Here is a 22,122-nt window from a genome sequence, read left to right on the forward strand (position 1 = left end):
ATCCTAATTCAGTGGCGGCCCCGGTACTGCGCATGAAACAACTAAGAAGCGCGTTTAAATTCAACTGTTGCTTATTTTTTATTGGTTAATACGTTCTTTTTGAACACCACACGGCGCAAACGTGAGTAGTGAATTCAAAAGTGGGTTCCTTTGATGGGTCTATCCTGCCCTGCACGAACCCAGGCCGCCACCGCCTGATTTACAAACATTGAAACGTGATGATGCAGCATGAAGGGCTTCAGGTGGGGATCTGTAAACATTCAACAGTTACGAGGCAGGGTAATGGTCATGAATGCCGGGGTACACAGGTCACCGCATGCCGACAAGATGCTTCGTTCTAATTGTTCAGACTGACCTTTGAATGAAAAAGTTCCTGACTCCGAAGCGGCATCGCATTATTAGAATAGAAGTGATAATATGTACACATTTAAAAAAAAAACATCTTAAATTCTGCGTTGGTTAGCTAAGACTTGGAAAATGTTAATGTGGACTTTCCTAATAGGTAAATAGGGCAGCCCAATATGGCAGTTACAATTTATTTTAATACAATAAAAGTCGAAACATATCTTAAGACTAAACATCGGTGTTTGATCATTTCCTCATATTTATAGTTTCATATTTTTAAGAGTTCCTGTAAATATATATAAAATGGAAAAAAATGAAGAAATAATCAAGCACGTAATTAAAATATTGTTATAAATTATTAATAGTGGGGGAGCGTCACTCCATGCATTTAGTCGCCAGTTAGGATTCATGCCATGCTCTAGTGCTCGAGGTGACTAGTCGGGGCAGCGAGTGAAACACAGTTCAGTGCGCTTGGCTTTATTCTCAAACTAAACTGAACATAAATTATCTGAAATACACATAATAATTAGATAATTTTGAAAGAAAATAGGCCCAATGGGAATGGTGAAGTGAATGATTTTGAGTGCTCACGTCGTTTGTACCGTATTGCCTCATCTCCCTCAATAGACTACGAGTATCTTGTACAGTGCGAACGATTGTGTTCCAGAAAGGTGTAACACATTACTTAGGTCAATATCGAAAGTTCTGGAATGTAAGTGCGCGTCGCCCAGTGGCGTGGGACACAGCGGAACACAGACAACAGTTTGCGCTTACTGTTTCAGCGAGTATCTGTTGTGGAACTAATGTCCAAGGGCGGAACATCTGAAAAATAACGAGCAGACGTACCAGGTTAGTTGCTGGTATATCCATAACTTTCAACAGATCTTCACAATTATTTGCCAAATCATTTTAAAGAATTGAAATAATGTCAATTGTTTAGATTTTTAAAGAGGCCATTTGAAATTGAAAGTTTGACAAGAATAATTTTGTTGAACTAGGTAGGTAGTAAGTAGAAAACGTCAAAGCTTGAACACACCAGCAACTTAATACGGAAACGAAGGGGAAAAAAAGAACGTCTGTGCTGTGCTTACATTTAGAAAACAAAACGGTGGTTTCTTTTCGACACCGAATTCTTCGTCTTGAAGGTGCTGTTTGGGAACTAGGTGAGATAGGGGTTGTAAAGCTCAAAAACTTGGGGGACATTTTGTGATAACGTCACTGCTCAGCGTCGGATGTTGAAAAGCATATTTATTTTAATGCAAAGCCACTTATCATTAAATTATATTTATGTAAAGGTACATGTTCCTCTGCAGGATTCGAAAAAAGCATAGGTGCGAACGTTGAAGTATTTATATAAAAGCAGCTCAAATTCTTTTAAATCCATCAGTCAAAAACCAAACTATGTAAATACTTGGAAACCATAAAGCAAGGTTATGATTCGACACACACCCGCGTTCGTGACGCGGTGCAATCGTCAACTCTCGTTATTGCGTATAATTATCCTTAAGCGGAAAAAAACAAACCGCAGCAGGAGTACTATAGCATATGGTATTCATGTTACCTAAACTATGCCTATTGCGAATCAATTCTAGATCAGCCCCTAAGTGCAAGTGCGCGACGCACATACAGGCATCGGTACCTTTGCATGTATGTGCGTCCCGTGCGATGTATGCAATGTCTGCTAGCTTATCTGTGCTTGAAGACACTTAACATGTAAAGTAAGTTATTTGTTACAGTTAAGTAAATATATTGTATTTTTTTACAATACGCGATAACCGATAGTTTAAACCAAGACTGCCCTAACTTAGTGTAATTTAATTTATTTACAAAAAATATGCAACCGCAATTACATGGTCAAACAGTTCTTGGCGGCTGTTATTACCAATATTTTAATTAAAAAAAAACCGTTAACTTGAGTACTTTTTTTTTCAACTTTATCCAAAATCGTCAAGTTATTTGCGTCACCAAGTGACACAGAATAATTTCGATCCAAATACAGATTGAGTTACGGTTAAAAAACCGCTTGTTTGACTAAGCCCTGTTGGGTTGGTCAGAACGGTCAGTCTTGTTTCGAACGCTTGGAAGCAGGTGCGGTGTCGTGTCGCACAGATAAGCGTGTAATGTATGATGGGGCGTGGACCGTGGGGTGCGTGCGCAGGGCTTGGTGCATGACGGCGTCGAAGGTGTGGTGCGAGGGGTCCCGCGGCGCGCTCACGTCTTCCGCCCGCAGCGCCGCCAGCCGCAGCGCCTCCGCCGAGCCCGGCTCCGCGTGCAGCGCGCGCCTCAGATCCAGCACCTGCCAGATCACACCCGCTACAACTACAGCCCTGGACTACCACCGTATCTTATGGGCCTTCCAAGCTAACAACGGGCGGCGATGGGACGATGGCTTTACAAACACATAATTTGTCAAATTACCCGCTATCGCCCAAGTATGAAAGATATTCCTCGAACTACCGCAAGTCCAGCACCATCCAGATCACACTCGCTATAACTACAGCCCTGAACTACCATCGTATCTTATGCCTTCCAAGCTAACAAACGGCCGGGCTTACTAGCAACGGCGATGGCTTTGCAACACAGGATTTGTTAAATCACCCGCTATAGCCCTAGGATGGTAGGTATTCCCCAAACTACCGCTAGTCCAGCACCTGCCAAATTACACCCGCTAAAACTACAGCCCTGGACTACCGTATCTTATGAGCCTTCGAACTAACAACGAGCAGCTATGGAACGATAGCATTACAAACACGTGATTTGTCATTTTTTTTACACAGAAATAGGCTTGCGTGCATTTGACCACAATCACGCTTGATGCTAAGCGAAGATGTGAACTAAGATGGAGCACGCTTGCGTAATAAATGTCCATTCAGCCTAGATTTGAAGACGGGTTGATCACACAAATCACCCACAATATAGCCGTAGGATGGTAGGTATTCTCCAAACTACTTCAGGTTCAGCACCTGCCAAATCATACCCGCTAGGACTACAGTCCTGGACTACTACCGTATGTCGTATGTTTATGGGCCTTCGAATTAACAACGGGTTTTACCATCCATAATACATGATTTGGCATATGACACAAGACTTAGGAGGGTAACCACTGTTATACTACCGACGTACTCGTACATTATTTACTGTGGGTTTTCATCACTAAACAACGGGCGACGATGCGAGGATATGTACGAGACGGTATGTAATGTGAGGTACCTATGGTAGATGTAATCTTTCCAAATCACACCCGCTATAGTTCAATACAACTAAGAGAGGGTGAGCGAAAGTTGAGTTTCCTTTTGACTTTAATCTCCCCTCGTGGTAAAAAACGGAAACAAAGTACCTATCATGCCCCACCTGCCAGATCGTAAATAATACGCAAAAGAATTTCGTTTAATTTAAATATTCCTACGGGCTACTACGTATACCTAATATTTATATCAAAAGTTCAATTCGAACTGACCTTTATCTCATATGAAAAGTGTGTCGTCTTTAAGTCTGTGATAAAATAAACATATATGTTGCAAAGGTTTCCGATGACACAGTACGTACTATGACTCATGTTTATCGAAAAAAAACTGCTTCGCGTTATATCATTACACCCACGAAAAACATAATTCTACTATAGCTTTGCAACGCTTCAAATATCCCAAGAAGTTGGGTTCGGAAAATGGGCTGGGTTTTGTCAATTTATTCAAAACTGTTATTTGTTGTAGGTATATTACATCACTAGATGTACAAGCTTCAAGAATGCTACAGCCAGTGTTTGCTTTTATTGTAAAATGTTACATTGAGCCACACATTAAACAAGCAACGCCAAAAGCCCACCACGTTGCTTACAACATCGAAAATTTTTATTTAGCTGCTTTTAATATGTAGCCGCAAGCTATTGTTCAATAAGCCTCCCTTTAGCCCGTGGCGTGAATTACATTGATACACGAGAGAAAGAGCATTCCAACCTTCTTCCCTAAGGCGAACATTGTACAAAGAACTATTAAAAACTGGCGATTTTCCACCTAAATATTAAAAAAATTTGACGAAGATTTCTGAAACCTAAAGCGATGGCACGACATATTCTAACCAACAAACTGTTCTAACGCGTAAAGGCGATGTGCATTTATAAGCAAGTGGTAAAAACTGTAAAATACTTTTAAAAAAAGCTCTCAAAATACTCGAAAATTTTCTACGACTAGGGAAGTGTCGCGATGCTCTTTCTACCACACCGCGTCGACATCATGTGGAGGTGATAGGTTCCGTGGTAGTCCCAAAAGTAAAGATTGACTACGTTGTAAGCACAACAATAAATATGGAGAACAACTACGGCCGACGCTAATGGTCCATTGATATAATTGATGGGTGCAAGTTGAACAGAGGTTCAATCAATAATTTCAATCATGTCTGTTTGACGTTAATTTTAATGACTTCACATGGGACCCACCACCTGATGTGATTATTTAAACTACTGCCCATAATAATAAGGTAATATCCATACTATATAACATGAAGCACTTGTATATTCAAAGAATCTGTTTCATAAAATTTCAACAAGTAAGAAATCAAGGGTCAAAAAATATAATTTAGAATACAAAAGCAACTTACCTTTTAAGACTCAGAAGTGAACCTCCGAAGCGAGAAATCTTATCACTCAATTGAAAAAATCTGAAGGATAAGAAAAGCCGTGGACACCAGCGTCGTACTGTTCAGCCGTGTCCAGTAAAGTGCGTTCGGAACTTTTAAACGATGTGCAAGAAAGAATATGTTGTAACGAATTAATGTACAAACTTTTTCTGCCGAATACTGTTATATTATAAAAGTGTAAAACGGCAGAAAAAATTGGTAGTAGATATCCAGAAGAAGTGTTAAAGAAAGACATACCTTCCTAGCTGCGTTAGCTTTGAGCTCTTGTGGCGAGGCGGCCATGTTGGAAAAGGGCACGTCCACGTTGAATTTGATGGAGTGTAGCAGTTGCACCACCACGTTGGAGACGTTCTTGAAGGAGAGCTTGCGCCGCGACGCCGAACCAAGCCCCACGCCCGTCGACAAACACATCTGGAAATAGACAAAATGCTTCCTTACTCTAACACATAACCACACGTATTTATGTACAGCGGCAATCGCGCAAGCTAATAACTAAAGCTATATTTCAGCATGTGCTATCATTTGAGTCCGAGAATATCATGCAACTCATGCTAAGTTATAGCAACGGGCGTCGCTCTCAGGTACTTTAGGCAAACACCAAGATGACACGGTACGAGGATAGTGGAACATTCCGATATTTACACATGTAGGTAGTACGTGAGTACGCAAGGATGTCATGCCGATTTACATATACTGTAAACAATCAGAAAACCTATGTCCTAGTCTATTCAAAAATCATTGAGCGATATTCACCTTCGAGTATACAAAGCGTAAAGACAGCAGCGGCTGCATGTTTCGTAGTACATTTGGGGGTAATACATATTTGAGTAAAATACATTAGCAAAAATAACAAAGTCTGGAAATCCTCGATATTTCGTAAATATAATTATCATTTCGATATAAATCTGATATGAAATTCTGCGAATGTGGGCTGGAAAATATTACTATTCGTGGTCATACTTGTTAGAGACAAAATGCTGCACTTCGTGAAGAAAGCAAGCCGCTTTGCACAGTGATAGTACAGACTAAACTGAGTGATTTGACTCGCAGCAGCGGAAGTTTCACCCCTTAGGAACAGAGATGGCGCCACTTCTTTAAAAAATATTTCAAAAAATTCTACAAGCTAAAGTAATAAACCGATTTCAATGTTTAATATCTCAAATGAGAGCCTATTATATACGTTACTTATAAAAAAAAAATATTTACAAATAACTTTTGTCAAAAAACGCCATCTTAAGTTTTTTTCTTACCTGATTTGTAGTTTTTACTTGATTGCTTAAAAAAACTGTATGCAACATGAATGGTTTAATAAATATACATATTACTGAGTACATAAAAAGTATTTAAAAAAAAAGTCCGACACCGATACCTATCATATTTAACGAAATATGAAAGTTTAAATGTGAGCACAAATTTCTTTAAAAATATTTCTAAAAATTCTACAAGCTAAACTAATAAACCGATTTCAATGTTTAATATCCCAAAATTAAGCTCATAACATTCATTATTAAGAAAAAAATATAAAAAAATATGTACTGAAAACTTTTGGCAAAAAACACCATCTTAAGTTTTTTTTTCTTACCTGATTGGTAGTTTTTACTTGATTGCTTAAAAAAACTGTATCCAACATAAATGCTTTAATGCATATACATATGACTGAATACATAACAAGTATTAAAAAAAAATTGACACCTATACCTATCATATTTCACGAAATATGAAAGTTTAAATGTGAGCACAAATTTCGTTAAAAAAAATCAATAAATTCTACAAGCTAAACTAATAAACCGATTTAAATGTTTAATATCCCAAATTAAAGCTCATAAAATTCATTATGTACAATAACATATTAAAAAATATTTACTGAAAACTTTGGCAAAAAACGCCATCTTAAGCTTATATTTCTTACCTGATTGGTAGTTTTTACTTGATTGCTTAAAAACATTGTATGTTGTATGCAACATGAATGGTTTAATGCATACTTATATATATTTCTGAGTAAATAACAAGTATTATAAAAAAAACCCGACACCAATACCCTTCATACTTCACGAAATATTTAAGTTTAGTTGTGCACGCTTTTCTTACATATAAATTTCAACGAATCTTCAAGTGAAACTAGTACTCTGATTTTAATGTTTAATGTTAAATGAAAAGAAGAACGAAATTACCTCATTTATTAAAAAAAGTTTTTTCCTGGTGTTACGAAAAAATATAATTAGTTTAAAATTAGTAATTATTAAGACAAAAAATAAAAACTATACCGTTTCCGTATATATTGCTTAGTAGTTGGCGAATTTATTTAAAAATTTGCTTTTTATCTGATAGGTAGGACTACAGCTTATAGATATTCACATTTGAAATAAAAGACTATGAACATCAATGTTTATCAAATATTAAATTAAAACCTATAAGTCCTCTTCGGGTTCATCGGCAGATGTAGAACTGAAAAGGAAAAGTCGTTTTGAAGTACTTGTGCTATTCCAATACAACAAAATCACAGATCTTTTAGACACGGACTGTGTTGCTGTAATTACTGTTGAATTATTTTTGTGCCTAGTTAGAGGTAGTTAGATCTAAAATTTGTGCCTACCTGTGGAAATCAGTGGTCAGCATACAAAATAACCCTGCATTGAATATTATATTAACTTGCTTTTGATTTGTACAGCCACCTTTGTAGGATTTACACTGGGCAGTGCATGATAAGCTGACCCGACGACACCCACAACGCATGGTATCGCAGCCAGATTTGCAGTCACAATGGTACAAGAGGCTTAATTGCGACCAAATCGCTGTAACTGCCGACAATTCTGGAGTCCTTCTCTTTTGCCTTAGTCCATCCCAAGAAGATGGACATGGTATGGACATGCTCTCTATAAACATACACTGCGTGCAGCTTACCAAGCGGCCAAATATGGAGAAACGCTCTGAAACCAGAAGTTTCCGTACCATGTCCATCTTCTTGGGATGGACTAAGGCAAAAGAGAGTTGGCAAAAGAAAGTAAGCCATAACATGCGTTGTGGGTGTCGTCGGGTCAGCTTACCATGCACTGCCCAGTGTAAATCCTGCAAAGGTGGCTGTACAAATCAAAAGTAAGTTAATATAATATTCAATGCAGGGTTATTTTGTATGCTGACCACTGATTTCCACAGGTAAGCACAAAATTTTAGATCTAATGGTAATCAACTAGGCACAAAAATAATTCAACAGTAATCTACAGCAACACAGTCCGTGTCTAAAAGATCTGTGATTTTGTAGTATTGGAATAGCACAAGTACTTCAAAACGACTTTTCCTTTTCAGTTCTACATCTGCCGATGAACCCGAAGAGGACTTATAGGTTTTAATTTAAATATTTGATAAACATTGATGTTCATAGTCTTTTATTTCAAATGTGACATATCTATAAGCTGTAGTTCTATCAGATAAAAAGCTAATTTTTAAATAAATTCGCCAACTACTAAGCAATATATATTACTTTTCAGAACCAACAATAACGGAAACGGAAACGGTATATTTTTTATTTTTTGTCTTAATAATTACTAATTTAAAAGTCATTATATTTTTTAGTAACACCAGGAAAAACTTTTTTTTACTAAATTAGGTAATTTCGTTCTTCTTTCATTTAACATTAAACATTAAAATCAGAGAACTAGTTTCACTTGAAGATTTCGTTGAAATTTATATGTAAGAAAAGCGTGCACAACTAAACTTAAATATTTCGTGAAGTATGAAGGGTATCGGTGTCGGGTTTTTTTTATAATACTTGTTATTTACTCAGAAATATATATAAGTATGCATTAAACCATTCATGTTGCATACAACATACAATGTTTTTAAGCAATCAAGTAAAAACTACCAATCAGGTAAGAAATAAAAACTTAAGATGGCGTTTTTTGCCAAAAGTTTTCAGTAAATATTTTTATAATATTTTTTTCTACATTATAAATTTTATGAGATTTAATTTGGGATATTAAACATTTAAATCGGTTTATTAGTTTAGCTTGTAGAATTTATTGATTTTTTTTTAACGAAATTTGTGCTCACATTTAAACTTTCATATTTCGTGAAATATGATAGGTATCGGTGTCGAATTTTTTTTAAAATACTTGTTATGTACTCAGTAATCTGTATATGCATTAAACCATTCATGTTGCATACAGTTTTTTAAGCAATCAAATAAAAATTACCAATCAGGTAAGAAAAAAACTTGAGATGGTGTTTTGCCAAAAGTTTTCAGTAATTTTTTTTTTATATTTTTTTATAAATAATGAATATTATCAGTTTTAATTTGAGATATTAAACATTGAAATCGGTCTATTACTTTAGCTTGTAGAATTTTTTGAAATATTTTTTAAAGAAATTTGTGCTCACATTAAAACTCTCATATTTCATGAAATATGATAGGAATCGGTGTCGGTTTTTTTTTTAAATACTCGTTATGTTCTCAGTAATATGTATATGCATTAAACCATTCATGTTGCATACAGATTTTTTAAGCAATCAAGTAAAAACTACTAATGAGGTAAGAAAAAAAAATTAAGATGGCGTTTTTTGACAAAATTTTTTGTAAATATTTTTTTTGTATTTTTTTATAAGTAACGTATATAATAGGCTCTCATTTGAGATATTAAACATTGAAATCGGTTAATTACTTTAGCTTGTAGAATTTTTTGAAATATTTTTTAAAGAAGTGGCGCCATCTCTGTTCCTAAGGGGTGAAACTTCCGCTGCTGCGAGTCAAATCACTCAGTTTAGTCTGTACTATCACTGTGCAAAGCGGCTTGCTTTCTTCACGAAGTGCAGCATCCGGCCAAAAATGGCCTTAACAAGTATGACTAATAAATCTGATATGAAATTCTGCGAATGTGGGCTGGAAAATATTACTATTCGTGGTCTTAATGCCAAACAGCTCTGGGAGTTCCCATTGAGAATCTCATCTGTTTTATATATTGAACAGGTCTTTACAAAATATCGTGAAAAATCCAGCTACAGATAAATCAGAATGATAAATTAACAAACTTTTGTATAAGTGAGCTAAGTTGTCGAACTACCAGCGCACAGTGACAGATGCAATACATTTAGGGGCTGTTTCACCATCCATTGATTAGCGTTAACCGACGGTTAAATGTGATGCCGTCTCCGTCTATTCAAACAAAACAAATAGAGACGGCATCACACCTAACCGCCAGTTAACACTAATCAATGGATGGTGAAACAGCCCCTTAAAGTTGCAATTATATTTTAAGACTCACCCACACATCAATTTATATCATACATGTTTTGTAAAATGGGCTCATATCCGAGAACTAATTATTTGAATAATCGCCCCTTTGTCCAAAACATCGATACGATATAACTTTCAAATATTTCTCAGGTCATAGAAAAGTAGAGATATGCCAAAAGGCAAAATTATCAAAACAGGAATGATCATCATATCATATCATATAAGTAATACTCGTAACTTCTGTCATATTTGAAATAAACTAATAAAATGAATCAGGGTATTCCTTGACAGCAGTACAACAGTTAAAAGTAATGACATTTCTCCTCCTTTCTGTGGCCTGAGCATTCCTCATTCTGATTTATCAGTATATTCAACAGTGGCACTTACTTTTCTCCGGCGCGGCGGCGGTATTATGAAGTAGGTCTGTATAGAGTGGTCACGCAGATATGCGTTCCGGGAGGCTCCGTGGCCGGGTTCCACCTCGTAGGCGCCGCCAAGGCATTCGAGTGTTGCCTGCGTCACATGCACCCGGCTGGAAGAAAGCACTTAATGTATTCCTGAACACCATTTTTTCGCTGTAAAACACAAAGCTATAATTCTGATCATCTACGAAAGCGAGCTCCTACACAACTTGTGTAAGTAGTAGTGTGTAGTTGTAAACGACTAATAATCTAAACTAAACTAAACTAAACGTTTCTATAACATGTCTATGTACGCATAAGACGAACGCGCCTTTAGTCGCGGTCGGCAGCTTCAGTCCCACCTTGTAAACATCAGGTTTACTGTTAGGTTGCACGTTGTTTATTTGCTAACAGCTGTATTTCATACATCTTCTATACCTATAAAACAGTACCGTGACTGACTGACTGACAGACAACGCACAGCCTAAACTACTGATGCTAGAGACTTAAAATTTGGCACACATGTACCTCGAGTGTTGTAGAGATGCACTAAGGAAGGATTTTTCGAAATTCCCACTGGATAGGGAAATATCTAAACTTTTTCAGTTTCTTTGTTTGTAGTCGAATCTCGGAAACTATTGAGCTGATTTTAAAAATTCTTTTACCGTTAGTAAGCTACACTATCCGCGATTGACGGAGGCTACTTTATTTCAGGGAAAATGCAAAATTCCCGCGGGATGGCAGTAAGTGAATTCAACTTCGGGACTGATTTTAAAAATATTTCACCTATAGAAAACCACACTCACTCACGTAGGGTACTTTTTCTCTCCGGGAAAATACACAATTCCCACGGGATGGAAATAAGTTAATTCAACTTCGAGGCTGATTAAAAAAAACACTAAACGCTAACAGCTTTCTATGAGTGAAAAATGTTTTTGCTCGGTCGATCCACTTATTTATTTTTATCCCTCGGGAATTATGCATGTTGCCGAGGAAAATTAGCCTTTGTCAATCAGGCATAGTATAAAGCTTTTTACTGCTGAAAGAGCCGCCGCATAAACGTACAAAAAACGTAGTTAGGTTCCTTACACATTTTTGTCGAGATTTTTTATCAGACGTATCGTAACGTAGGTATATATTTTTTAACCCCCGACGCAAAAAGAGGAGTGTTATAAGTTTGACCGCTATGTGTGTCTGTGAGTCTGTCTGTGGCACCGTAGCTCTTAAACGGGTGGACCGATTTGAATGCGGTTTTTTTTATTTGAAAGCTGGTTTTCTAGCGATGGATCTTAGGCATGTTTTATCAAAATCGGTTCAGCCGTTTTAAGATCATCAGCTCTTTTGTTCGCTGCGGTAGGAATCTTAGACGCATAATAGGTATTTACTTTACTTTCAAACGTACTTGGGACTAAAATTTGAGACACACATGTATGCTTTATAACTATGCAAGATTATGGAATTCTCGGCCTGATGCTGCAGCCAGGATATCCAGAACACTAGTAGGTACACTCTTGACTTGATAAAACTATGGCAGCTATATTGTGTTTGGATTTGTTTTGATCAGTATTTGAATCTTCATACAATGCAATGGTGGCAACAGGATAAGCTGATGCTGCAGCCAGGATATCCAGCACACTAGTACACTCTATAAAAAATAATAGCACATACAGTTGTGGTCATATAATTAAGAACGATTTTTTATAGAGAAGATTTTTTCAAACTGACAAGTGTTACTAACTGCATGTATATTTTTGTACTTCTCTCGGTATCGTAAAACTTTTCCGTACTAGCGGTAAACTCATTTATACATATAATTGGCTAAAAAATAAATATATAAACTTTATACATTACATCTAAACCTAGTATTACTACTTACTGGCTGGTCATATAATTAAGAACGCTGAATAGTTTATTTTTTATTCAAATTTATATAGAGAACAGACGGCCGCTTTGTGGTTTTAGGTTATTATTCGAATAATTTTGGCGCCATTTAGTGCCGTAAAAGTCTTAAAGGCGATTGCTTCATATAAAAACAATGGGGAAAAATAAAAGTTGTGATAAATCTACAAGAGAAGTAATACTAAAACTTTGCGACAAGAATTGGTCGTATAAACACATAGCCGATCATCTGCAATGTTCAAAAACTATGGTTTTCCACGCCATAAAGCATTTTGCCACGTCTCAAACTACTTCAAATGTTCCGCGTGTACCTAGACAAAGAAAGTCATCTCGTCGAGATGATCGAAATATCGTTCGTTTGGCAAAACAAAATCCTTTTAAAGGGTCTAATACCGTCTAATGAGTTAAGAAAAAAAATTTTGGCGAAAACAACCCTTCAGCAATCTCGGCACGCATTACTCGAAGGCGTTTGGTAGAAGAAAAGTTGCACGGAAGGATAGCAAGGAAGGTGCCTATGTTGAAACGGTGTCATAGGCAAGCCCGGCTTGCATTTGCAAGAAGATATGAAAACTGGACAGTCAGACAGTGGAAAAACGTTCTTTTTTCTGACGAGACAAAAATAAATAGGGTATGTTCTGATGGCAAACGATATGTAAGATGGCCTTCAAATAAAGCATTCGACCCAAAGTACACAAAAGTGACTTTAAAGCATGGCGGGGGAAATGTAAAAATTTGGGGATGTTTTTCTGGACATGGTGTTGGACCTGTTAGGCTGATAGAAGGAAACATGGATCAATTTCAATACAAAAACATACTGGAAGAAACAATGTTACCATATGCTGAAGGCGTGCTTCCGGTTATTTGGACATTCCAGCATGACAATGATCCCAAGCATACTGCACGTACCATTAAGGAATTCCTCACATCGCAATCAGTTTCTGTCTTAGATTGGCCAGCCAACAGCCCCGATCTTAACCCAATAGAGCATCTTTGGTGCGAAGTCAAGAAAAAGGTTTCAAATCGACAGTGTGGCAATTTAAGAGAACTGTATGACGTATTCTTAGAAGAATGGAACTCTATATCTCTTGCGAAATGTCAAAAATTGATAGATTCAATGCCTCGCCGGTGTAAGGCAGTAATAAAAAGCCGTGGACATGCTACTAACTATTAATTTTAGTTAAAATGTATTAAATTCCTTTTTTTTTCTGTACAAACTTCACGTTAGTGTGATTTAGTTAATCTAAGTTTCAAATAAAAAAACTTTCGAGCAGTTCAATAAATCGTTCTTAATTATTTGTCCAGCTTCATTACTATTTTAATTTGTTACTAAAGAGAATAAAAACAAAATTTGTAAAAAAATGTCAGCAATTTTATTATTTATTCTTAATCCCGTTTGCTCTATTCATGTGGCTATTTCATAACGTAACTAGTTACTTCTAAGAAGGAACCACGACTACACATGACATGATTTAGTTAAAAATAATCTGGAACTTCAAATCGTTCTTAATTACATGACCACCACTGTATGTCGTGTTTGGATTCGTTTGGATCAGTAATTGATTCTACATATAATGCAGTGGTGGCAACACGACGAGCTGATGCTGCAGCCAGGATATCCAGCACACCAGTATACCCTTGAAAAAATAATAGCAGATACGTCGTGTTTGATTCTTGGTGTCGGGGTCTTTTAAATTTTTTATTTAAGTTTTTAATGCATCATTTGAAACGTTATGTATTAATGCACGTGACTGTACATAAGAATTATTTTGAATGATGATTTAATTATATTTATTGTTGTATAGTAGTTTTGTTGTTTTGTTGTAGGTAGGTCAATAGGGTTTTTAGAAGAAAAAAAAACTGTTACATCACCTTCCATTAAAAAACCAATATTTGTATTACTTATGTTGTCTACGCGCACGAAGTCGCTGGTAAAAGCTAGTAATGTATATATTTCTAATGTATGTGTAATGTATGTAAGTATTTCTATTGCCGCCAAAAAAAACATGATTGTAAGACAGTGAATCAGAACAAGGAGGAATTAAAGATAGAGTAAGGAATGAAGGAAATGGAAGCGCAGAGATACTACATAAAATAGATAGCAGATATGACTCCGTTGTCACACAATCGTGAGGCCTTTGATAAACTACCTCAACATCCCCATATTAATATGGCCATCACGACATGCTGTGTCCGTATAGTCTGTAGACTCGCGACAGTCATAACATTAACCGTAGAATTGCTACATTTGCTGACAGACCCTGTCTTAGCTCACTTACTGCATCAGGCGTACAAATTAAATGAGATCCATGGTAAATATGTATGTACAAAGGTGCAGCGATCAACTGCTCACCTTTGCCCACAAGTGCTTCTCTTTATTGAATTAGGTAAAAGAGATAACTGCAGGGACAAAGTTGGTATAATCAAAATAACTACGGTAGGTATGGCGTTAACCTGTACCACAGAATATATAATAGTACTGACGTACAGAATGGCCACGCTCCGGTTCGAGTTACCCCACCCCTCAAGCGCAGATTGCAGGAAAACCGCAGGAAAGCAGTCGGGTGCGCAACGCGATGTATGTCGGTCGCACTGTCGCACGGCACTAAGTTCGGGAGCAATAACTTTGCGAAATGGTGATATACTGTGCATTGTATGGGTGTTTGTCAACAGCCAAAGATAAGAAAAGGAGTTTTTTTTTCGATTTCCGAAGGACGAAAAAAGGTAGGTAAGGTACCTAAGCAACTTTAATTAGCAACATGTACAATGTAGGTATTAGGTAACTGAGGAAAAACCAATACCTAGGTTTAAAAGTGTGTACCTATAATGTATAAAAATTAGGTACCGAATAATTCGTTCAAGTTTGTAGTCATATATTTATTGTAATTATTTGTAATGTATAATAATAATACTTAAATACATAGACAGACAAATTTTAAGTAGGTTTAAATAAAAATATATGATTAACGATTACATTTATTTACACATCTAAGCCATACCTACATACCCTATAGTACTAGGGTTTTGCGATAGTCAGCCCTGTGTGTCTTACGCACACATTGACGCGTGTACAGACGTCGTCGTGCCTATGTAGATTGAAGAACGCGTATTTTGTATGGCGTGGCCGCCCTGTGCCTGTACCGAACAATTATTTCATAATTATGTGTGTTCAGGTAGTGTGTTCACGTTTTTTCGCCCCCGGAAGTCACATTTAACAAATTATCTTGGCTTCGTCTTTCGAGATTTAATATACCATGTAGTAGCCCCTGCTACGCTTGAACCTACCCGCACATAGTGTTTCAGCGTCGTTGAGGGTGAACAGAAAACATTTTTTCTTCGTGTACCCTACCGACACTTCACGGTGGACCAGCGCCCGGCTGGCCTCATTCCTGTCCGTGCGCGCGCGGCTAACGCACGTAGTGTTCTACAACAATCTATATACTTAGTGAAATCATGCCTAAACGCAAAGCAGCGGAGTCTAAGGAAGATCGATGGAGGCGGAAGATGAAAAAATACGAGCACAAGTTATATCGACAGCAGCTCGCAATTATCAACTCCAGTGACGAGGATTATGAAGGTATGTTTCGTTACAAATTTAATTTTTTGGTGTGGATGCCGGCGTTATGCACCTTATTGAAAGCTCAGAGTCAGTACGCGATACTGACCCGTAGCACTTTGTAAAGAGTTAGTACGAGATACTAACCGTTATTTTTACGTAAGAATAATTTTATTCTTACCCACCTTGGCAAAATTTTTATTTACCAAATTCATATTATACCTAAATACGGTATAATTTATTTTATTTTCACATTGTTCAGACGATTCGGGGCCCAACGGTAATCGCGGATCCTGGCGTCCTCTCGGTGGCTCCACCGGAGCCTCTACCTTCGCCGCCTGATGACGAGGCTGCTGATGCTGAACCTCAAGTGGTAGCCCAGCGGAGTGAAAGTGCCGAAGCGGAAGTAACGCAACCGACAGCTACCGAGCCTGCGGATGCAGAAGCTGGCCCGTCACCCCCAGCAGTCGCGGAGCCTTTACCGTCGCGCCTATTAGAGCCTGCTGCGGCTGAGGTCATTGACCCCGAATTATTGACGGCGCTCGGCGATTTTCAGGAGGAGACCCCAGAATGGGGTAGCGATATAAATATAAATTTGGCGCAAAGATGGCTTCCCATTTTAAAGGACGGCTTAAATAAAGTGACCAGGGACGACATAAGCAAGAAATATCTACTTCCCAAAAATTGTCAATTAATGAAGGCACCCGTGCTTAACCCGGAAATTGCTGCCGTTTTAATCGACTCTGCTAAGAAACGGGACGCTAGAATAGTAACGAAACAAGCGCAGATGGGATTGGCCTTAACTGTTCTAGGTAAAACAATGACTGGAATTCTCACGAAGTCAACCGAAACATCCGAAACGCTCCGGCTGTTAAATGATGCAGCTAAGTTAATCGCCGATTCCCATTTCGCTGAGACCGAAACGAGACGATCTCTCATTGTGCCGATGCTGGACAAGGACTTTATTGAGCCCTTTAAAGACCGCAAAAGAGACGGCTACTTATTTGGCGACAAATTGGGTGATTTTATTAAATCATCCAGAGGATTAAAGAAAACTGGCCAGTTGATGCAGGCTACAGGTTCAACGTCAAGTTTAAACTCTCGAGCCCCGCCGCCGTTTCGCCAGCAACTCCAACGCGCGCAAGTTCCTGCGCGCCGTACGGTCGGCGGGCCGAGAGCAGCGCAGGCGCCATCCGCAGCCTACCGGCGGCGCGCGCGCGCCGCGCCGGCACCTCCCGCCAGGCAGGCGCCAGTGACGTCATCCCCGCGCCGAGCGGCGCCTACACAGCGCCCGGTGCTACAGCGGGCCAGGCGCTAAGCGAGAACGAGGTACATGCTGGGCGTTTACGATATTTTGTAGATTCTTGGCGCTCAATAACTGATGATGAAACCATAATCAATACTGTGTTAGGATATAAGATTCCTTTTTAGAAAGACCTAGACAGCGCATAGATTTTTGTCCTAACTTATCACTACCCAAGAGTGATATTAGTTTGATAGATAAAGAAATATTAAGATTGTTGGAAATTAAGGCCATACGCAGATGCAATCCTTCTGAGGGGCAATTTGTTTCGAGCATTTTTTTAGTGCCTAAAAGTAATGGCGACAAAAGGCTTATTCTAAACTTAAAGGATTTAAATCGCTATATTGACAATAAACATTTTAAGATGGAGGATGTTCGAACTGCTATTAGATTAATGACAAAGAATTGTTTTATGGTTAATTTAGACCTTAAGGAAGCGTATTTTTTGGTGGCTATTCATCATGAGCATACAAAGTATTTAAGGTTTTATTTTAATAATACTTTGTACGAATTTTTGGCGCTACCCTTTGGGTTGTGCTCGGCTCCTTATATTTTTACAAAATTAATGAAACCCGTAGCCGCTCATCTGAGGTCACGTGGTTTCACTAGTGTGAATTACTTAGATGATAGCCTTCATTTTGGTAGTAGTTACACAGAATGTTTAATTAATTTAAACGAAACCATTAAATGCCTCACTAAATTGGGATTTGTGATAAATTACGACAAAAGTTGTTTAGTTCCGGAAAAGAAATGCCAGTTTCTCGGATTTATTTTGAATTCCGAAATCATGACCTTGGAGTTACCTAATAAAAAGAAGCAAGATATCATGGCTCGTACCGAGCAAATGTTGAACACCAAATCCCTTACGGTGCGGAGTTTTGCTCGATACTTAGGTACTTTGACTGCAGCGTGTCCTGCTGTCGCATATGGATGGTTACACTCAAAGCTTTTAGAAAGAGCAAGGTACTTAGCGTTATTGCATAACGATGACTATGACAAGATGATGAATGTTTCCAAGTTATGTATGTGATGACTTGCTTTGGTGGAAAGCAAATATTTTGACGGCCAGTAATACGATTAAAAAAGATGATTTCGTACAAGAAATATTTACAGACGCTTCTCCTCGTGGCTGGGGGGCAGCCTCCGGTGACGAGACGATAAGCGGTGCTTGGAGCGACGAGGAGCGAGGTCATCACATAAATTATTTGGAATTGCTGGCTGTATTTTTCGGCTTACAATCTTTTGCAAATAAACGATCTAATTGCGAGGTGCTTTTAAGGGTGGATAATACTACTGCTATTGCATATGTAAATAGGATGGGTGGTGTGCAATACCCACATCTTAATGATATAGCTCGCAAAATATGGTTGTGGTGTGAAGAAAGAGGGATCCATATCTTTGCATCTTACATTAGATCAGCTGAAAATACTGAAGCCGATTTCGGATCACGGAATATAGATATCGAGTGGGAATTAAATCCTTATGTCTTTAAATCCATTGTGGCTAAATTTGGACACCCCAGTATAGACCTCTTTGCCTCTCGATTAAATACTAAATGTAGCAGATACATATCTTGGAAAAGAGATCCGTACGCATACAACATTGATGCTTTTACTGTCAATTGGAACAAATTTTTCTTCTATGCATTTCCGCCTTTTTCACTCGTCCTGAAAATGCTGCAAAAAATTATTAACGACCGAGCTACTGGGATTGTGGTGGTACCAAATTGGCCATCTCAACCATGGTTCCCCGTGTTCAAAACACTAGTCGTAAGAGACATAATGATTTTACAACCGGATAAAGCTCTTCTTCTATCTAATTTCAGAGAGGCTCATCCCCTACACTGTCGGCTTTCCCTGGCGGTGAGTCTTTTATCCGGAGCGCATTCGTCAGGCGCGACGTCCCCCAGTCTGCCCTGACCGTAATACTATCATCGCTGTCAGATAATACGAAATCCCAGTACACATGTAGCTTTAAACTATGGTGGCAGTATTGTATGGCGAGGGGGTTTGACGCCTTGGATATCCAGGTTTCTCACGTATTAGATTTTTTAGCTAAATGTTTCGAGCAAGGTGCGTCATACGGAACCTTGAACAATCACCGTTCGGCTTTGTCACTTATTTCAGTAAATAATGTGGGTCAAGACGATCTTATCAAACGATTTCTAAGAGGAATATTTAGGATTAAACCCGTTTTCCCAAAGTACAGCGTTACATGGGACCCTAGTGTTGTTCTCGAGTACCTTTCGCAGTTTTATCCGAATAACACCTTGTCTCTGGAGATTTTATCCAAAAAATTAGTAGTTTTGTTAGCCTTAGCTACTGGACAAAGGTCGCAGACTCTTTCTTTGATTAAGCTACCAAATATTGTAATTAATAATACTAGAATTATAATTACTATTACCGATTTAATAAAGACCTCTGGGGTAGGCAGAAGGCAACCAGTAATTGATTTACCATTTTTTCGGCAACGTTCAAATGTTTGCCCTGCAGAGACATTAATTGATTACATGGAAGTAACCTCTTCAATAAGAACTAACGACAATATAATTGTTACATTTCGAAGACCGTATCAAGCAGCTTCTTCGCAAACGATTAGTCGTTGGATTAAGCAAACGTTGGCAGCTAGTGGTATCGATACAAACGTATTCAGTGGTCACAGTACGCGGCATGCGTCTACTTCTGCCGCTCATCGGGCTGGCGTTAGTATCGATATCATTAGAAAAACTGCTGGATGGTCTGGACAGTCATCGGTATTTGCTGACTTTTATAATAGACCAATTACTAATGCTAATGCCAATTTTGTTGAAGTATTATTTGGATAATTAAGTATTTACTGATTGTGATACTAAACTCACAAGAGGTTTTCTTTTTGTTACTTATTTCATTTTATGTTAAATATTTCTGTTGCTTATATTATATAGTATAATAAATATATTTGATTTTTTTTTTACCACTAAAGCTTTGTTTCTGTTACTTCGTGTTTCGTAACAACATTGATGACATCTAAACATCTACATGGTATATTAAATCTCGAAAGACGAAGCCAAGATAATTTAATGATCAAACGAACTTACCTGAAGTGAAGTTCGATCCTAATTATCTTGGCTTCGTCGAAGAGATTTAAGGTCCCACCCATCCCTATGACATTACTCTGGTTTATTAGATATTCATATAAATTCATAATATTACCCCTATCAATGTTGTTCTATATTTTTCTATTCTCTAAACTGAATGAGGCCAGCCGGGCGCTGGTCCACCGTGAAGTGTCGGTAGGGTACACAAAGAAAAATGTTTTCTGTTCACCCTCAACGACGCTGAAACACTATGTGCGGGTAGGTTCAAGCGTAGCAGGGGCTACTACATGGTATATTAAATCTCTTCGACGAAGCCAAGATAATTAGGATCGAACTTCACTTCAGGTAAGTTCGTTTGATCATTAAATTAAATTCCGCAAGAGTTGCGTCCTTGCGAGGCTAAATTTGAAACCAGCTAAGCAGACGGGCTGGAGGTACTCGTATGTTTACGTACCAGAGACGATATTATTATTTTTAGTCCTACCTTCCGCAGCTACTTCTTAAACTATCTTACAATTTTGAGATAAAATAGGTATTAGTAAACGAGAAGGGTTTTTGTTGTTATTTCCAGCTTAGCGAAAGGTTCGTCAAACACACGGATATAAAGGTTATCGATTTTTAAGAAGCTTGTTTAATCTTGTTGCTTTTATCGAAAACATAATGGCGACTTCTATGTCGTCGCAATTCGCTTCTTTTATAAAGAAGTGAAACATACGAGATCGTTCACAAAGGGGAATTAAGTTTGTTAAAGCGGCAATTACTTACACTGCGTAGTTCCCCTAATGCGGTCGCCGAATTTGTTTCAAACTACTTCGGCGATCGAACGTTGTCTTTATATTAGTCTGTCCGAGTGTCCGTCTACTGCGGCGGCCATATTAAGGCGGTGGCAGCTGTCGCTCGCCGAATGCGGCCGACTACCGTGTTCTTTACACTTGCGGTGCCCGATAACAGCATGCGGCGAACGACTCAGTGTAATTGCCGCTTAAGACTCGATCTACATTAAAGAGAAAGTAAAGCGCGGCTGTCTTACTCTCCACGCCGAAACACAACAGTGCAAGCACTGCTGCTTCACGGCAGGATTAGCGAGCAACTTTGCGATCACGAAGTCGCCTTTACAAATAAAAACGAGGCAATGAGTAATGCAAACAGTCCTTGAACTGCAGACACTCGGAGATAATAAGATGGTCGGTTATTACATCGAGATCATTCCTCTCTCGAGTATTGTGAGCCAATTTTTCTTTTCAGGTCTTTGTTATTAAAATGCATTCTGAATCATAACGCGTTTCCAACGTTTCAGTTAGTGATTCTGTCTTATTTGCATTTTATGATTATGATTAGTTTTTTGTTCTGTTTCTTAAAACTAAGTACCTCAAAAGATCGCATATAATCCCATCTCATATAATATAACTCAAGTATCACCTTTAAGGGGAAAGTCCGCCGCCTTTGTACAAGTATCTCAAAGTTTGTCAATTGTGTTTTGTTTCTTTTCTTTTGTACAATAAAGAGTTTACATACATACATACCTTTCCTGTTGCTGCAACTTCGTTTGCGTTACACAGAAAATAACATTTTTCTGGGATAAAACCTATGTTTTTCGCTGATAATATAGTTTCCAATAGATGAAAGATTTTTTTTTAATCAGTTAAATAGTTTTGGAGTTTATCCATTACAGACAAACACAATATG

At 38.0% G+C, this 22,122-nt stretch overlaps 2 protein-coding genes across 2 annotated transcripts in view; one reads left to right on the top strand and one right to left on the bottom strand.

The window, feature by feature from the left end:
- The window catches only part of rut (adenylate cyclase rutabaga), a 114,603-nt gene that overhangs the window by 15,113 nt on the left and 77,368 nt on the right, over window positions 1–22,122 (bottom strand). The window contains exons 9-11 of the mRNA XM_074087778.1: window positions 10,592–10,736; window positions 5,215–5,388; window positions 2,486–2,641 (exon numbers count right to left, since the gene is read on the bottom strand). Of these exons, the coding sequence (XP_073943879.1) occupies window positions 2,486–2,641; window positions 5,215–5,388; window positions 10,592–10,736 (475 nt within the window). The remainder of the gene's footprint in view (window positions 1–2,485; window positions 2,642–5,214; window positions 5,389–10,591; window positions 10,737–22,122) is intronic.
- On the top strand, window positions 16,073–20,203 carry LOC141427676 (uncharacterized). Its single transcript, XM_074087273.1, has 3 exons — window positions 16,073–16,078; window positions 16,320–17,386; window positions 19,186–20,203. The coding sequence occupies exons 1-2, from the start codon at window positions 16,073–16,075 to the stop codon at window positions 17,373–17,375; spliced, it is 1,062 nt and encodes a 353-aa protein (XP_073943374.1). The 3' UTR covers window positions 17,376–17,386; window positions 19,186–20,203.

The sequence above is a fragment of the Choristoneura fumiferana genome, chromosome 5, assembly GCF_025370935.1.
Source record: "Choristoneura fumiferana chromosome 5, NRCan_CFum_1, whole genome shotgun sequence".
NCBI lineage: Eukaryota > Metazoa > Arthropoda > Insecta > Lepidoptera > Tortricidae > Choristoneura > Choristoneura fumiferana.